The 17341-nt window shown below is 40.1% G+C and overlaps 1 protein-coding gene across 2 annotated transcripts in view; it reads left to right on the top strand.

The window, feature by feature from the left end:
• Positions 1–2369: 2369 nt before the first annotated feature.
• Positions 2370–17341, top strand: part of nfxl1 (nuclear transcription factor, X-box binding-like 1) — a 35857-nt gene continuing 20885 nt past the window's right edge. Inside the window, exons 1-3 of one of the 2 annotated variants that reach the window (XM_060937845.1) lie at positions 2370–2420; positions 4625–4802; positions 4909–5082. In XM_060937845.1, the coding sequence (XP_060793828.1) occupies positions 4634–4802; positions 4909–5082 (343 nt within the window). In that variant the 5' untranslated portion in view covers positions 2370–2420; positions 4625–4633. Of the gene's footprint in view, positions 2421–4624; positions 4803–4908; positions 5083–17341 lie in introns of those variants that run through there. The other variant, XR_009656167.1, reaches the window with a different exon arrangement.

Genomic DNA, 17341 nt, shown 5'->3' with positions numbered 1-17341 from the left:
GGTTAGAGAAGCAGCCTTGGGCCCAAAGGGTCGCCGGTTTGATTCCCGGGACCGGCAGGAAAACCACAAGGGCAGTTGAGTGAATGAACAGCACTTTCCCCTGAAGTGCCCTTGAGCAAGGCACCTAACCCCCAACTGTCGCATAGCTGCCCACTGCTCTGGGTATGTGTGTGCTCTTTGCTCACTTGTGTGTGTTCACTGCTTCAGATAGGTTAAATGCAGAGGAGAAATTTCACTGTGCTTGAGTGTACAATCCCTGGCAAAAAATATGGAATCACTACTCTTGGAGGATGTTCATTCAGCTGTTTTACTTTGTAGCAAAAAAACAAATCACAGACATGACACAAAATTGTTTTATTTAACAGCTGAACATTCTGTCTTTGTAAAATATACTTAAAAAAATTATATGAAATTGTTGTAATTAATGGCACATTTTTTTAAAGATCAAGTAGAAGAAAAAATTATGGAATCACTCAATGATGAGGAAAAAATTATGGAATCAAGCTATAACTTGCATTTCTAAAACAAATATCCGAACAAGCCTAAATGTGCAAATTAGTCTGCAGTTAAAAGAGACTGCTTGTAGACCTGAATGAGCTGTTGCACCTGGCTGATTGACAGAAAACATGGCCCCAACAGGAGAGCTGTCAGTTGAAACAATGGAAAGGATTGTAAAACTCCTTAAAGAAGGTAATTCAACACGGAGTGTGGTAAAAGATGTTGGTTGTTTCCAGTCAGCTGTGTCTAAAATTTGGAGCAAGTACAAACAAAATGGGAAGGTTGTAAAAGGGAAACATACAGGTAGATCAAAGCATCAGGACAGGAAACTCAAAGCAAGATGCCTTGAAAATAGACAATGCACAAGAAAAGAAATGAAAAACAAATGGGCAGAAACAGGAGTCAATGTTTGTGACCAAAATTTAAGAAATCGGCTGAAGGAAATGGGATTTACATACAGAAAAGCCAAACGTTAACCATCATTAACACCTAAACAGAAGAAAACAAGGTTACAGAGGGGTTAAAGAGAAGGAGTCGTGGACTGTGGGTGATTGGATGAAAGTTATATTCAGTGATGAATCATGAATCTGCATTGGCCAAGGAGATGATGCTGGAACTTTTGTTTGGTGCTGTTCCAATGAAACATATAAAGATGACTGCCTGAAGAAAACAAGCAAATTTCCACAGTCATTGATGATATGGGGTTGGATGTCAGGTAAAGGACCTGGGCAGATGGCAGTCATTACCTCTACAGTAAATGCACAGGTGTACATTGAAATTTTGGACACTTTTCTCATTCCATCAATCAAAAGTACTTTTGGTGGTGATGAAGTCATTTTTCAGGATGATAATGCATCTTGCTACAGAGCAAAGAGCATTAAAACTTTTCTTCAGGAAAGGCAGATCAACTCAATGGCATGGCCAGCAAACAGTCTGGATCTCAATCCAATTGAAAATATATGGTGGAAATTGGAAAAAAAAAAAAAAAGTCCATGACAAGGCTCCATCCTGCAAAACTGATCTGTCAACTCTTATACGAGAAAGTTGGAACCTGACTGATAAAGAATATTGTTTTTCATTAGTGAAGTACACGCCTCAAAGAATTCAAGCTGTCATAAAAGCCAGAGGAGGTACAGCAAAGTACTAATTGTGATTTTTTAATTTATGATTCCATAATTTTTTCCTCATCATTGAGTGATTCCATAATTTTCTCTTCTACTTGATCTTGAAAAAAAATGTGCCATTAATTACAAAAAATTAATTCAATTTTTTGAGGTATATTTTACAAAGCCAGAATGTTCAGCTGTTAAATTAAATAATTTTGTGTCATATCTGTGATTTTTTTTTGTGCTACAAAACAGCTGAATTAACATCCTCCAGGAGTAGTGATTCCATATTTTTTGCCAGGGGTTGTACATGTGGCAAAGGCTGCTTCTTCTAAATTAGCTCGCTACTGTTGGAGAATGCCATTTTCTGAGACCATCATAACTAGCCATTAAATGGTTACTATGATTAAGGTAATCTCTGTCGTAATGGCAGGCAATTGTTTAGTTCAGGCGCTGAAATATCTGTTTAATTTGTCTACCATGACGATTCTGCAACTATCCACAAAATGGCGCTCAAACAGAGAGCAAGAGAAACAACAGGCGAAATTTTCGCGCATGCGCGGTTCACCAACGGAAGATATGTTCTTTAAAAAAAAAGCCATCTCGCATGACGAAAAAGTAAACTTGTACAGGACACGTTGCGTTTTTCCTGGATAAAACCGGAAATTGTAGTTTTCAAGTCACATTTTTCCTATTTACTGGAATGACAAATGAGTCGGTAAAGGACTTCCCTTCCCATCATGCATTGCGTCCCGTTCAGACTGCGCATGCGTGTGGGGACCTAGCTACCAGGCTACGAGCTTGTGACACAAACCGGTAGGTTTAGAGAAATAAAATCTCTTCAAAAATCACAACGTTCTTTCACAGCATAGTACACAGATGAATAAAGAAGTGCGTGTGTAAAAATTTTGCAGCTAATTCGCAGTTTCGCAAAATTTTCAGAACTTAACAGGCTACCCAGTTAGCTTGGTGAGTTCGAATGATTAGACCCGCATTACACGAGTTGTTTTTCCTAACTGTTTTCTGGCAAGTCCCGCCTCCTGCTGCCTCATCTTGTACACCTGCGCAGCGCACCAAATGGACAGTGAAGGCGTCCAATCGTCGAGGTGCTCGTGAGTACCCAGCGCTCGAGGTGGAGGCGGGAATTGTCGAAATACGGGTGGGAGATGTTAATACTACCTGAACGAATTTGCTGAATATTAGTGCGATTTGAGTTATTTAATATAATCCCAATTAGCTGTTTTATCAGTGTGCAAAGTAAATATTCGCTTTTTCAAACTTTTTAGTCTGTGTGTTTTAATGCTTTAATACTTTTGTAGAAAAACGTAACCTCTAGTGCACTTACTTAGACATAAGAATGCTAAATCTCAAACATATCTGTATGTCTAGTGCACTACATAGGGTGTAGGAGCCATTAATATACTCCATGTAGTGCACTTGGATAGAGAGTAAGAACCTAAATTCTTGACGTCTTGATTTACGCATCTCATACCCGATATACATATTTTAGGGAGCTGAATCCCAGGTAGTACTCAGTGTACCTTTAAAATGCTGATGACACGTTTTTGACATCTTTGGCGATGTTTTATAACATAAAAAGTAATTCCCGATGATCCATATATTAATTCACGAAGGCGCCTATTTTACAAGTTATGATGATAAACGCGGCTATTTGGGCAAATTTGACAGGGCTGCAGCACCCAGGAGGAGGAGGAGGAGCTATATGACGTCAGCGAAAGAACCTTCTTCCTAACTTACCAGTTTGTTGTTGATGCGACAGGTGTTCAGTTTATCATTATTAGTATTTTTATTATACATTATTATACATTATTTTATATATATATATATATATATATATATATATATATATATAGTTATTATGCCTTCGCGTTGTGTTGCCGGCTTTTGCTCCAAAACCCACAAGGATGGGGTAAGTTTATTCAAGTTTCCCAGAGATCCCGAGCTGCATGCGAAGTGGGTGAAGCAAGTCAGGCGCACTCGTGACAAGTGGGAGCCCTCACCAACATCCGTCCTGTGCTCTGAACACTTCGATTTGGATTGTTTTGACACCCTTCCAAGCTTGAAAGAATCTCTTGGGTGTTCAGTTCAGCACAAACGTGTGTTACTACCATCAGCAGTGCCTACACAGTGTTGCCAGATTGGGAGGTTTACTGCCCAGTTGGGCGGTTTCAAGTGCATTTTGGTGGGTTTTGAACATATTTTGGGCTGGAAAACGTCAGCAGTATCTGTTGCCAGATACTGCTGACGTTTTCCAGCCCAAAATATGTTCAAAACCCACCAAAATGCACTTGAAACCGCCCAACTGGGCGGGAAACCTCCCAATCTGGCAACACTGCCAGTATTCCGGAGTGGGTCTACTAGTAGCTATGCCGGATCCAAAGACAGTCCTCCTGTCAGAACACGTGTTGTGAAATGACACAAGATAAAGGTACGTAGAGCTATAGATTCTACATGATAATCATAAATGTAATCATAAAGTCGGCGTGATATCAGTCATGTATTTGCTTGTGAAAGCTTGCGGCTTTCATGTAACTGCCGCCTAGCAACGAGAGGCAAAGGGTAAAGAGGGTAGGCTATCATAGATTCTATTCGGAAGAGATCAACACAATTCTAGACTCCCAGAAGAGGAAGAGCTAGCACTGGAGAGTTCACCAGCATTTTCATGCGCCATTTCCATTGAGTAGAACCAGAGTAGAACAGCCAGTGAACCGCAGCGTGTTCTTCCGCTGACGTCACAACATGGCCGCGAGCCGCGGACCCAGTTTTCTTGCACTGTGCAATTAAAAGTTGGATATTTGCGTAACAACAGCTTCTTTTCACGTAATTATAACAGAAATCTAACATGTTTGCCATGTTGTATAGTTTATTTAAGAAATTGCATAGAGTCATGTTCGTGTCATCAGCCCTTAAGTGCACTTACCTAGGGAGTATTTGAAATGCAGCCTATGAGTTCTATGCTTTTTTTTCCCTTCCTTATTGTCTCTATTTCTGTTACCAAGGTAACCTCTATGGAGCCTGCTTGGCGACAGCAGGGCCGGGGTCGTGGCCGGGGTCAGGCTGTGGGTGATGTGTCATCATGGCAACCCCAGAGGCAGGAGGGTGGAGGGAGAATGGGGCGAGGGAGGGCTGGTTCTGCCGTCACAACAGTATCCAAAGCAGAACTGTTACCTGGCACAGGTAAGAGTGACATCATAGCATCACCTGGCAACAGGTAAGAGTTATGTCATAACACCATCATGCTGAAATTTCACTCCTAACACACCCGTCCATGTCTCGTATCCAGTTGCATCCTCTCAGTCCAAATTTGATGAGATCAGGAAGTCCAACCAGGCCACTGCACAGAGATTGGCTGAGAATCAGTACAGCTCATCCTCTGATGATGATGATGATGATGAAGTGCTTGGGAAGCGAGGCCGAATCCTGGAGTCAACTCTCACCACGTACACCAGTCAGACGGGTCAGAGATGATCTTAAACTCATCTGCATTTCATTAGTATAGGTGTGCTGGAGCAGGAGTAGACATGGGGGATCAATAGTGATGGCATGCGAGGGAAGTCTTGATTAGAATAGTTATGACAAAAAAGCAGCCATCATCCATCACATCTCACTATTAATGCAGTGTAGTGGAGCATCTGTTTCATTAAACCTGTGAAACGCAACACAAATATAAAAGTTATAGTAGTCTTGATTGGAACGATTGTCAGCATTGATCGTTTTGTCAGCATTTTCATTCGCTACACTTCTATTCAATAAGATTAAATAGAATGCTTATAACATTTATGCAAAAATAACATTATAATCCGTGATTAAAAAGATGCTTTTCTTTACCAAAAAAGATTGCCAGACATCCCTGTGATCGGTTCTTTTCTTCCTCCTTGAGCCTCAAACATGTTGTTTTGTATGGCATTGTAAACAAATTTTATTTTAATTTGAAAAACAAAAGCAAAATTGTGTGTGTGCAGGGTTCCCATGGGTCCTTAAAAAGTCTTAAATACAACTTTCGGTTTTCAAGGCCTTAAAATGTCTTAAATTGTTTGGAATGACTGGAATTTTCGAAAGGGAGGTATTAAATTTAATATTGGACCGAACGAGTGAAATGTCTCCATCCGGTTTGGGGTATTTTTTTAACCGTAATTTTAAAAGTGACCAGTGTACCTTTTGGGGGCAGCATTGGTTCTGTGCGTCTTATGTGCATTCTGTAGATCAAGAACTAACGTTAGGAGGCTACTGGAGGCAGTGCGGTGGTTGTGAAGAGTGAGAGATGCGCAGGTAGCTTACGTGGGCGCTAGAAAGCGTTGATAATTATGGGAAGATGTCTGTTTGACGACAAGTGGTTGGGGGATGACAAATACCCCCCAAATAAGGAGAAGAATCGTTTGCGATAAAAAGCGCTGGATCGCACAAATGTGTTTAAAGACGGTACCGTAGCGCTAGGGACACGGCGGACTGGGAAACTGGCTTTTCACGGACACGAGGCGCGCGCGTTAGAGGTCAAGCACTCCGGAGTGAAACGCAGGGGGGTTCGCGCATGCGCACAAGAGTCAGGTGGAAAATGGGACTTAGGACATACTACTAATAATAGTGATTAGCATCATTTTTTTACATAATTAATTGTTTATTGTACTAAGTTTAATATAAATATATAAACAACCTTTATTTCAAAACTCAATTAAAAAGAACTCCAGAAAATACAATAATTCTAATTAAAGCCGCAAGCGGCCTTGACGGGCCCTCGCGCCAGCGGCCAAGGGGGGCGGGGGCATGCGTCCCCGCGAAATACCTGCCACAGCTTCTTCGGCAAGAGACATTACTCCCACAATGGCGACAAAGCACAGAATTGGACACATGGCAACAATAGGGTCTCGCACTGTACGGTGCTCGGGGCCTAATAATAATAATAATAATAATAATAATAATAATCCTTAAAAACAATAGGGTCTCGCACTGTACGGTGCTCGGGCCCTAATAATAATAATAATAATAACTAGAAACTATATGCCAAGCAGGCACCTTAATGCGAGAGGCAAAAATCACAACACGTTAGGGGGCGCTGTAGAGGCCCTGAGGCCCGCCTGCGGTGGCAGTCGAAGAAAAAGGAGCCAAATTTCGTGCGTTGTCGACCATGGCAAGCGCCCCAATAAGGGTCTTGTAAAGAGTTTGCTTGCCAAGTTTGACAAATCAGAAGCTGCAATATCATTTTTGCCATAACCAGCACCCCCAGGGGCGAAAGTGCACAAAATTTGGCGTATATGTCAGGTGAGCTATGAAGAGTTTGCGTATGAAGTTTGATGACAAGTGAGTAAATAGAAGATGAGAGATAGATTTGTGAAGAATAAATTTTTTGGTTTTTCCCATGTCAGTAGGTGGCGCTATGCTGTACATGAGCGATTATGAGTTGGAAAAATAAGTGTCTACAACAGCAACGTACTATCACAAGGCAGAGGTGTGAAGGAAAAGCATTAAGGAATTATTTACCAAAAACCCGTTTTGGAGCAATTGCGTCGGCCAAAAACAGCGCCCCCCCATGGACGAAAATTCCCAAAATGTGGTATACATGACATGGGAGGTAGTAAGAGGGTGGCCGTGAAGTTTGACCAAATTTGAGGAAAGATTGGATTTTTTGCCCAAAAATAGCGCCCCCAGTGGCGAAAAATCACAGAAATTGGGTAACATGTCAGAAGCCCAATGAGTGATTTGCGTGTGAAGTATGAGCAGTTTTGAGCAATTAGAAGATTTATGAATTTTTAAGCATGTAAAATTTTGCATTGAAAATTGATTGACGTATAACATTTGAACGGTTTATCCTACGTGAAACGTATTTAGTAACTTTTGTCAGCCATGTCTGTAGATGATGTGTATCAATTTTGGTGACATTCCTATGAACGGTCTAGGAGGAGTTGCGCCGTCTTCGTGGCGATGCATTTCGCACAAAAGTGAAATTACCTCACTTCCTGTTGGGCGTGGCTAATGCATTGGCATTACGTTTTTGTCCGGCGTAGTGAGATACATATGCGTACCAAAAGGCATGCCACTACTACAAACTACATGGCAACCAGGCACCTTATTGTGGGAGGCCAAAATCACAACGACTTAGGGGGTGCTATAGAGGCCCTGAGCCCCGGCCAAGTTTGGGCTTCTGGTTCTGAGTAGCGGTGGCAATTCTCGGAACTGGTGCCAAATTTCGTGCGTTTTCGCCCATGGCAAGCGCCCCGAAAATGGCCCGACAGCGGAGAAAAATAAAGAAGAAGAAGAAGAATAGTGAACTCTTACAAGAGCAATAGGGCCTTCGGGCTCGGGCCCTAATTAAAGCCGCAAGCGGCCTTGACGGGCCCTCGCGCCAGCGGCCAAGGGGGGCGGGGGCATGCGTCCCCGCGAAATACTTTCCACAGCTTCTTCGGCAAGAGACATTACTCCCACAATGGCGACAAAGCACAGAATTGGACACATGGCAACAATAGGGTCTCGCACTGTACAGTGCTCGGGGCCTAATAATAATAATAATAATAATAATAATAATCCTTCAAAAACAATACGGTCTCGCACTGCACGGTGCTCGGGCCCTAATAATAATAATAATAACTAGAAACTATATGCCAAGCAGGCACCTTAATGCGAGAGGCAAAAATCACAACACGTTAGGGGGCGCTATAGAGGCCCTGAGGCCCGCCTGGATCTGGGCTTCTGGTTCTCAGTAGCGGTGGCAGTCTAAGAAAAAGGGGCAAAATTTCGAGCGTTGTCGACCATGGCAAGCGCCCCAATAAGGGTCTTGTAAAGAGTTTGCTTGCCAAGTTTGACAAATCAGAAGCTGCAATATAATTTTTGCCATAACCAGCACCCCCAGGGGCGAAAGTGCACAAAATTTGGCGTATATGTCAGGTGACCTATGAAGAGTTTGCGTATGAAGTTTGATGACAATTGAGTAAATAGAAGATGAGATATAGATTTTTGAAGAATAAATTTTTTGGTTTTTCCCATGTCAGTAGGTGGCGCTATGCTGTACATGAGCGATTATGAGATGGAAAAATAAGTGTCTACAACAGCAACGTACTATCACAAGGTAGTGGTGTGAAGGAAAAGCATTATGGAATTATTTACCAAAAACCCGTTTTGGAGAAATTGCGTCGGCCAAAAACAGCGCCCCCCATGGACGAAAATTCCCAGAATGTGGTATACATGACATGGGAGGTAGTAAGAGGGTGGCCGTGAAGTTTGACCAAATTTGAGGAAAGATTGGATTTTTTGCCCAAAAATAGCGCCCCCAGTGGCGAAATATCACAGAAATTGGGTAACATGTCAGAAGCCCAATGAGTGATTTGCGTGTGAAGTATGAGCAGTTTTGAGCAATTAGAAGATTTATGAATTTTTAAGCATGTAAAATTTTGAAGTGAAAATTGATTGATGTATAACTTCTGAACGGTTTATCCTACGTGAAACGTATTTAGTAACTTTTGTCAGCCATGTCTGTAGATGATGTGTATCAATTTTGGTGACATTCCTATGAACGGTCTAGGAGGAGTTGCGCCGTCTTCGTGGCCATGCATTTCGCACAAAAGTGAAATTACCTCACTTCCTGTTGGGCGTGGCTAATGCATTGGCATTACATTTTTGCCCGGCTTAGTGAGATACATATGCGTACCAAAAGGCATGCCACTACTACAAACTATATGGCAACCAGGCACCTTAATGCGGGAGGCCAAAATCACAACGACTTAGGGGGCGCTATAGAGGCACTGAGCCCCGGCCAAGTTTGGGCTTTTGGTTCTGAGTAGCGGTGGCAATTCTCGGAACTGGTGCCAAATTTCGTGCATTTTCGCCCATGGCAAGCGCCCCGAAAATGGCCCAACAGCGGAGAAAAATGAAGAAGAAGAAGAAGAATAGTGAACTCTTACAAGAGCAATAGGGCCTTCGCCCATTCGGGCTCGGGCCCTAAATATAGTACAATATAAATTATTTGTCCAAAAAGTTTTTGTTTTATTACTTATCGTCTACAACAGTGTTTTTAATATAATAATAAGAATGATATTAACAACCACTAATAATAATTAGTAGTAATATTAATTATTATTGATTATTAATCATTACTACTTATGAATTAGTGATTAATAAGTACTAGGGATTATTAAATGTTATAAAATTGTTATTAAAAATTATTACAAATTATTAAAACGTAGTAATTGGTAGAATACAAACAAATACTCATGGATTATAGATAATTTTTTAAAATAGTGAATATTGATATAAAATAACTATTATAATAATAATAATAAAAAACAATAATACTACTAGTAATACTTGTTTTTAATGTTGTTGTTGTTATTATTATTATTATTATCAGTTCAATTGTTATATCAGTGTTCACTATTAAAAACAAATTATCTATAATCCATGAATAATTGTTTGTATCACTACTACTACTAATAATAATAATTACTACTTTTTAATAATAATTTTAACTAATCTTGTAACTCAATTTTATAGCATTTTAATAATCACTACTTATTATTTTAGTATAATTTAGTCTAAAGTCCTTCCCGTGCCATATGGCGCATCGGGCGGCGCCGATCTCCATTACTGTAGCCCTCGGCCTCTCGCCTATTACATAGCTAGGGTTACAGTGGGGGGTAATTAAGTAGTAATTAATAATACTGAATTGTAATAATTGCTACTCTGTTATTAATATCTTAATAAGTAGTGATTATTAAAATGTTAAGATTGAGTTAATTTTTATTATTATTAAAAAAGTAGTTTATTATTATTATTATTAGTAGTAGTAGTAATACAAACAATTATTCATGGATTATAGATAATAATTAATGATTATTTTTTAATAATGAACATTGATATAACAATTGCACTGATGATAATTAGTTTACAGTTATTACAACACATTGATTAATATTGATAATGGTTATGAAAGGTGACAGTTGTTTTTCTGTGTTTAATGTAACGCTCTGATGATTGTATGACTGCATAAACAGGTTTATGTTGTTACCTGCTATAATGCAGAAGATACTCGAGAACTTCCTCAGCCAGCTGTATACTGTACGACGCTCAGACTGATTTTGCTGTCGGACACAAAATCACACATCATCAAAGATAATCTTTGGGGATTGAAATAATGCCGGCTAAGGTTGTTCAGCTGGTTCTACTTGCCGTTTATTGTTTTCGTTTTTGAAATGATTCATGGTGTTTTCTCCAGTAAACACTAGTCTTCTCCTTGCTGCTACAGTAGTTCTGCAGGCCCAAAACACACGACTTTGCTTCAGCTGTTTGCATGCCTAACAGTTGCCATTGATGCACCCTGTTCACCAATTGTGTGCATTCTTCTTAAAGTTAGTAAAAAAAAAAAAAACTATTGCAGAAAACAGTTTTAAGTTGTCGTATTTATCATTTTCTTTGCCATGGTGCAGTCTTAATTTTTCCATTTAGAGGTCTTGAAAAGGTCTTAAAAGTCTTTAAATTTGTACTTGAAGGGGGCGTCGTGGCTCAGGTGGTTAAGGCGCCATACCATGAATGCGGGCGACCCGGGTTCGATTCCGGCCCGAGGTCATTTCCCGATCCCTTCCCGTCTCTCTCTCCCGCTCATTTCCTGTCTCTACACTGTCCTATCCAATAAAGGTGCAAAAAGCCCAAAAAAATATCTTTAAAAAAAAAAAAAAAAAAAATTTGTACTTGAAAAATGTGCAGATACCCTGTGTGTGTGTGTAAATGTATATTTTTTTTAAAAAACGATATGACATGGTTTCGCAAAGATATGAAATTTATCTTTGAGTGGTGAATATATTCATGAGTGAGTTTAAAATATTTTCAACATGAGAAGATAAACTTCATATTTTTGTGCCACCATGTAATGTTTTTTTTTATATTATATGGACACATCCACCAAAAAAAGCAAGTTAATCAAAAGAATTTTAATTTTGAACCGGTTCGCCATTTTGACAACAAGTGTCTAGTCAGCGAGAAAACGTTGGAAGTGACGTCATTGGAGTGAAATATCAGAAAATATTTCACTCACATCCAAGATGTATTTAGTATGAAAAATGCAAGTTTTTCAACACAAGATGATAAACTTCATATCTTCAAGCCAACGTGTGATGTTTTTTTATTTATTTATTGTATAGACACATTCATAAACAAAAAGTACCCAAACTTATCAAAACAATTCTTTGATTTCATCGCAAGTGACATATTGTCACAGGTTTGGTTCTTCATGTCCCAGATGTAGCTTGTATGAAAAATGAGTGGTGTATTTCCCAGTAAAACACTGCATCTATATGTGATGAGTCATGGAATCCACAGACACATGTCGGCTGAAACGAATCCGAGAAAATCGCAAAAGAAGCATTAATTAATTAATGCTTCTTTTGCGATTTTCTCGGATTTGTTTCGGCCGAAATGTGTCCGTGGATTCCATGACTCGTCACGTATTATTGTGTGTATGTGTTATATTAGATGGCTAGTTCTGGAAAAATTTAAGAGACCACTTCAGTTTTTTCTTAAATCAGCATCTTGATGTATGGCAGCCATGCTGGAATTCCAACACAAGCACACCTGCATTCATAGGCGCCAACTTCATGTCAACATTGGGGGGGTCAGAATTATGTTCTTGCACCGTGACGTCATGACGTCGGCAGTGTATGTAGTTGAATATCAAAGACTCAGTTGTAAGTCATTTTCATTCATTACTATTCACCATTGCAAGTGGGAAGCGCCCATTTTAACGATAACTTATTATGATGCATTAAAAAATCTCACGACTTTAAACATTGTATGAAACACAATTTATTCAATAAACAAATTTAGTTTCATGCAATTTTCTTTGAGATGAATTCGGCAGACAACTGTACATGAATGTAGTTTCTGTTAAGAGTTAATGGATATGACAAAGTTAATTTTAATCTTACTTACAAACTTTAACAACACATCTCTTTCATGGCGACGGAAATTAACAAGTAGGCAGTGAGAAAATCATATTCATGAACATGAGAAAATCATATTCACCCTAATAGCCCATCAGCCCTAAAACTTCGCAAAAACATCACTCCTTCTGTCACAAGCGCTGAACTCATTGGTAATTTTTTTTCAAATCAATGTGGTCTGTATGTTCCTTGTGTGTGTAAAGAACAGCCAAGTAATTCAGTCTCGGAGCAGTCATGGTGCTCCGCAGGTAGGTCTTAAGTCTGCGCAAAGCACTAAAGGACGTGTAAATTTTGCGTAGTGCAACCTGTCAATCACTCACTGCCAACCATTGGAATATTGCAAGTGGAAAAGGGGGCGGGTCATGTCCGATCATAACATTTTAGGTGACGTTTCTATAGATTACTTATTTTGCATTCAAAGCTAGGCTATTATTTGTTTAGGTGGTTTCAATCGTCAGTTAACATGAGTTCATCTGTACTGTTTACTACTTTTTTCATTATTGGGGTGTTTTTGCCCCCCCAACTTTATCTTTGGGGGGTCAAAAAGGTCCGTGCCCCCCGCAGATGGCACCAGTGCCTGCATTTTACTTAATTGAGTTACTGATTAGGTGATCGCCTGAACCAAATCTAATTTAATGAGGAAAAGTATATATTTTTTTTAAAAACCCACTGCTGTGGTCATCACTATCCTCTTGCAGTAGGACCAGTGATCAACTCCTCCTTTGAATGTCGCTGAACAACTGTAGGATGATATCAAATGACCTACAAAGAGAATGGCAACTGGGGTGAAGTGCATGGTGAGGATGGCTTGAAACAGGCTCTTCCAGGTGGGGTTGAAGTCATGCAAAGCTAGAAAAAAAGCCCTTCATTAATGAGAAGTAAAGAAGAGCCAGGCTGAGGTTTGCTGAAGATCATAAAGATTGGACCGTAGAGGACTAGAGTAAGGGTATCTTCTCTGATTAATCCAATTTTCAGCTTTTCCCATCACCTGGTCATCTAATGGTTAGACAAAGACCTGGAGAGGCCTACAAGCCACAGTATCTCACACCCATTGTGAAATTTGGTGGAGGGTCGGTGATGATCTGGGGGTGCTTCAGTAAGGCTGGAATGGGGCAGATTTTTGTTTGTGAAGGACACATGAATCAAGCCATGTACAAGGTTATCCTGGAAGAAAACTTGCTTCCTTCTGCTCTGACAATGTTCCTTAACTCTGAAGATTGTGGTTTTCCAGCAGGACAATTCTCCATGCCACACAGCCAGGTCAATCAAGGTGTGGATGGAGGAACACAAGAACAAGATCAAGACCCTGCCATGGCCAGCCCAATCTCCAGACCTGAACCCCATTGAAAATCTCTTGAATGTGATCAAGAGGAAGATGTACAGTGGGGCAAAAAAGTATTTAGTCAGTCACCAATTGTGCAAGTTCTCCCACTTAAAAAGATGAGAGGCCTGTAATTTTCATCATAGGTATACCTCAACTATGACAGACAAAACGAGGAAAAAAAATCCAGAAAATCACATTGTCTGTCTGATTTTTAAATAATTTATTTGCAAATTATGGTGGAAAATAAGTATTTGGTCAGTAAGAAAAGTTCATCTCAATACTTTGTTATATACCCTTTGTTGGCAATGACAGAGGTCAAACGTTTTCTGTAAGTCTTCACAAGGTTTTCACACACTGTTCCTGGTATTTTGGCCCATTCCTCCATGCAGATCTCCTCTAGAGCAGTGATGTTTTGGGGCTGTCGCTGGGCAACACGGACTTTCAACTCCCTCCAAAGATTTTCTATGGGGTTGAGATCTGGAGACTGGCTAGGCCACTCCAGGACCTTGAAATGCTTCTTACGAAGCCACTCCTTCGTTGCCTGGATGGTGTGTTTGGGATCATTGTCATGCTGAAAGACCCAGCCACGTTTCATCTTCAATGCCCTTGCTGATGGAAGGAGGTTTTCACTCAAAATCTCACGATACATGGCCCCATTCATTCTTTCCTTTACACGGATCAGTCATCCTGGTCCCTTTGCAGAAAAACAGCCCCAAAGCATGATGTTTCCACCCCCATGCTTCACAATAGGTATGATGTTCTTTGGATGCAACTCAGCATTCTTTCTCGTCCAAACACGACAAGTTGAGTTTTTACCAAAAAGTTCTATTTTGGTTTCATCTGAGCATATGACATTCTCCCAATCCTCTTCTGGATCATCCAGATGCTCTCTAGCAAACTTCAGACGGGCCTGGACATGTACTGGCTTAAGCAGGGGGACACGTCTGGCACTGCAGGATTTGAGTCCCTGGCGGCGTAGTGTGTTACTGATGGTAGCCTTTGTTACTTTTGGTCCCATCTCTCTGCAGGTCATTCACTAGGTCCCCCCGTGTGGTTCTGGGATTTTTGCTCACCGTTTTTGTGATCATTTTGACCCCACGGGGTGAGATCTTGCATGGAGCCCCAAATCGAGGGAGATTATCAGTGGTCTTGTATGTCTTCCATTTTCTAATAATTGCTCCCACAGTTGATTTCTTCACACCAAGCTGCTTACCTATTGCAGATTCAGTCTGTTATTACAGTTATTACGATCTGTTTTGCGATCGCTGTATTGCGATCTGTTATTAAGTTATTACAGGTCTGTGAGAGCCAGAAATCTTGCTTGTTTGTAGGTGACCAAATACTTATTTTACAGAGGAATTTACCAATTAATTCATTAAAATCCTACAATGTGATTTCCTGGATTCTTTCCTCCCATTCTGTCTCTCATAGTTGAAGTGTACCTATGATGAAAATTACAGGCCTCTCTCATCTTTTTAAGTGGGAGAACCTGCACAATTGGTGGCTGACTAAATACTTTTTTGCCCCACTGTATGCTCCCAAGCCATTAAACAAAGCTGAGCTGATTGAATTTTTGCACTAGACGTGGCATAAAAAGTCACTCGAGCAGCGTGAGAGATTGGTGGAGAGCATTCCAAGACTCATGAAAGCTGTGATTACAGTGCTGCTTGAAAGTTTGTGAACCCTTTAAAATTTTCTATAATTCTGCATAAATGTGACCTAAAACATCATCAGATTTTCACACGAGTCCTAAAAGTAGATAAAGAGAACCCAGTTAAACAAATGAGACAAAAATATTATACTTGGTCATTTATTTATTGAGGAAAATGATCCAATATTACATATCTGTGAGTGGCAAAAGTATATGAACCTTTGCTTTCAGTATCTGGTGTGACCCCCTTGTCAAAGTAATAACTGCAACTAAATGTTTGTGGTAACTGTTGATCAGTCCTGTACACCAGCTTGGAGGAATTTTAGCCCATTCCTCCGTACAGAACAGCTTCAACTCTGGGATGTTGGTGGGTTTCCTCACATGAACTGCTCGCTTCAGGTCCTTCCACAACATTTCGATTGGATTAAGGTCAGGACTTTGACTTGGCCATTCCAAAACATTAACTTTATTCTTCTTTAACCATTCTTTGGTAGAGCGACTTATGTGCTTAGGGTCATTGTCTTGCTGCATGACCCACCTTCTCTTGAGATTCAGTTCATGGACAGATGTCCTGACGTTTTCCTTTAGAATTTGCTGGTATAATTCAGAATTCATTGTTCCATCAATGACTGCAAACCATCCTGGCCCAGATGCAGCAAAACAGGCCCAAACCATGATACTACCACCACCATGTTTCACAGATGGGATAAGGTTATTATGTTAGAACGCAGTGTTTTCCTTTCTCTAAACATAACACTTCTCATTTAAACCAAAAAGTTCTATTTTGGTCTCATCCGTCCACAGAATATTTTTCCAATAGCCTTCTGGCTTGTCCCTGTGATCTTTAGCAAACTGCAGACAAGCAGCAATGTTTTTTTTGGAGAGCAGTGGCTTTCTCCTTGCAACCCTGCCATGGACACCATTGTTCAGTGTTCTCCTGATGGTGGACTCATGAACATTAGCCAATGTGAGAGAGGCCTTCAGTTGCTTAGAAGTTACCCTGGGGTCCTTTGCGACCTCGCCAACTATTACACACCTTGCTGTTGGAGTGATCTTTGTTGGTCAACTACTCCTGGGGAGGGTAACAGTGGTCTTGAATTTCCTCCATTTGTACACAGTCTGTCTGACTGTGGATTGGTGGAGTCCAAACTCTTTAGAGATGGTTCTGTAACCTTTTCCAGCCTGATGAGCATCAACAACGCTTTTTCCGAGGTCCTCAGAAATCTCCTTTATTCGTGCCATGATACACTTCCACAAACATGTGTAGTGAAGATAAGACTTTTGATAGATCCCTATTCTTTAAATAAAACGGGGTGCCCACTCTCACCTGATTGTCATTCCATTGATTTGAAAACACCCGACTCTAATTTCTCCTTCAAACTAACTGCTAATCCTAGAGGTTCACATACTTTTGCCACTCACAGATATGTAAAATTGGATCATTTTCCTTGATAAATAAATGACCAAGTATAATATTTTTGTCTCATTTGTTTAACTTGGTTCTCTTTATCTACTTGTGTGAAAATCTGATGCTTTAGGTCACATTTATGCAGAAATATAGAAAATTCTAAAGGGTTCACAAACTTTCAAGCACCACTATAATTTTGCAGTGATCTCTTAATTTTTCCCAGAGCTATATAGTACTTATTTACTATAATATAAAATTGAGGTGCTATTTATTGCAGTTGAAGTGTAGATATAAAGGAAGACATGAAGAGCCATCATCACTTCTGATGATGTTTTCAGCTGAACGTTCACTAGCTGTTTAGCATAATCATGATTATTATTATTATTATTATTATTTTTAGCCAAAATGTTTGAG

This window comes from Neoarius graeffei, chromosome 13 (assembly GCF_027579695.1).
Source record: "Neoarius graeffei isolate fNeoGra1 chromosome 13, fNeoGra1.pri, whole genome shotgun sequence".
NCBI classification, from domain to species: domain Eukaryota; kingdom Metazoa; phylum Chordata; class Actinopteri; order Siluriformes; family Ariidae; genus Neoarius; species Neoarius graeffei.
This window is presented reverse-complemented; position numbering and strand designations above follow the sequence as displayed.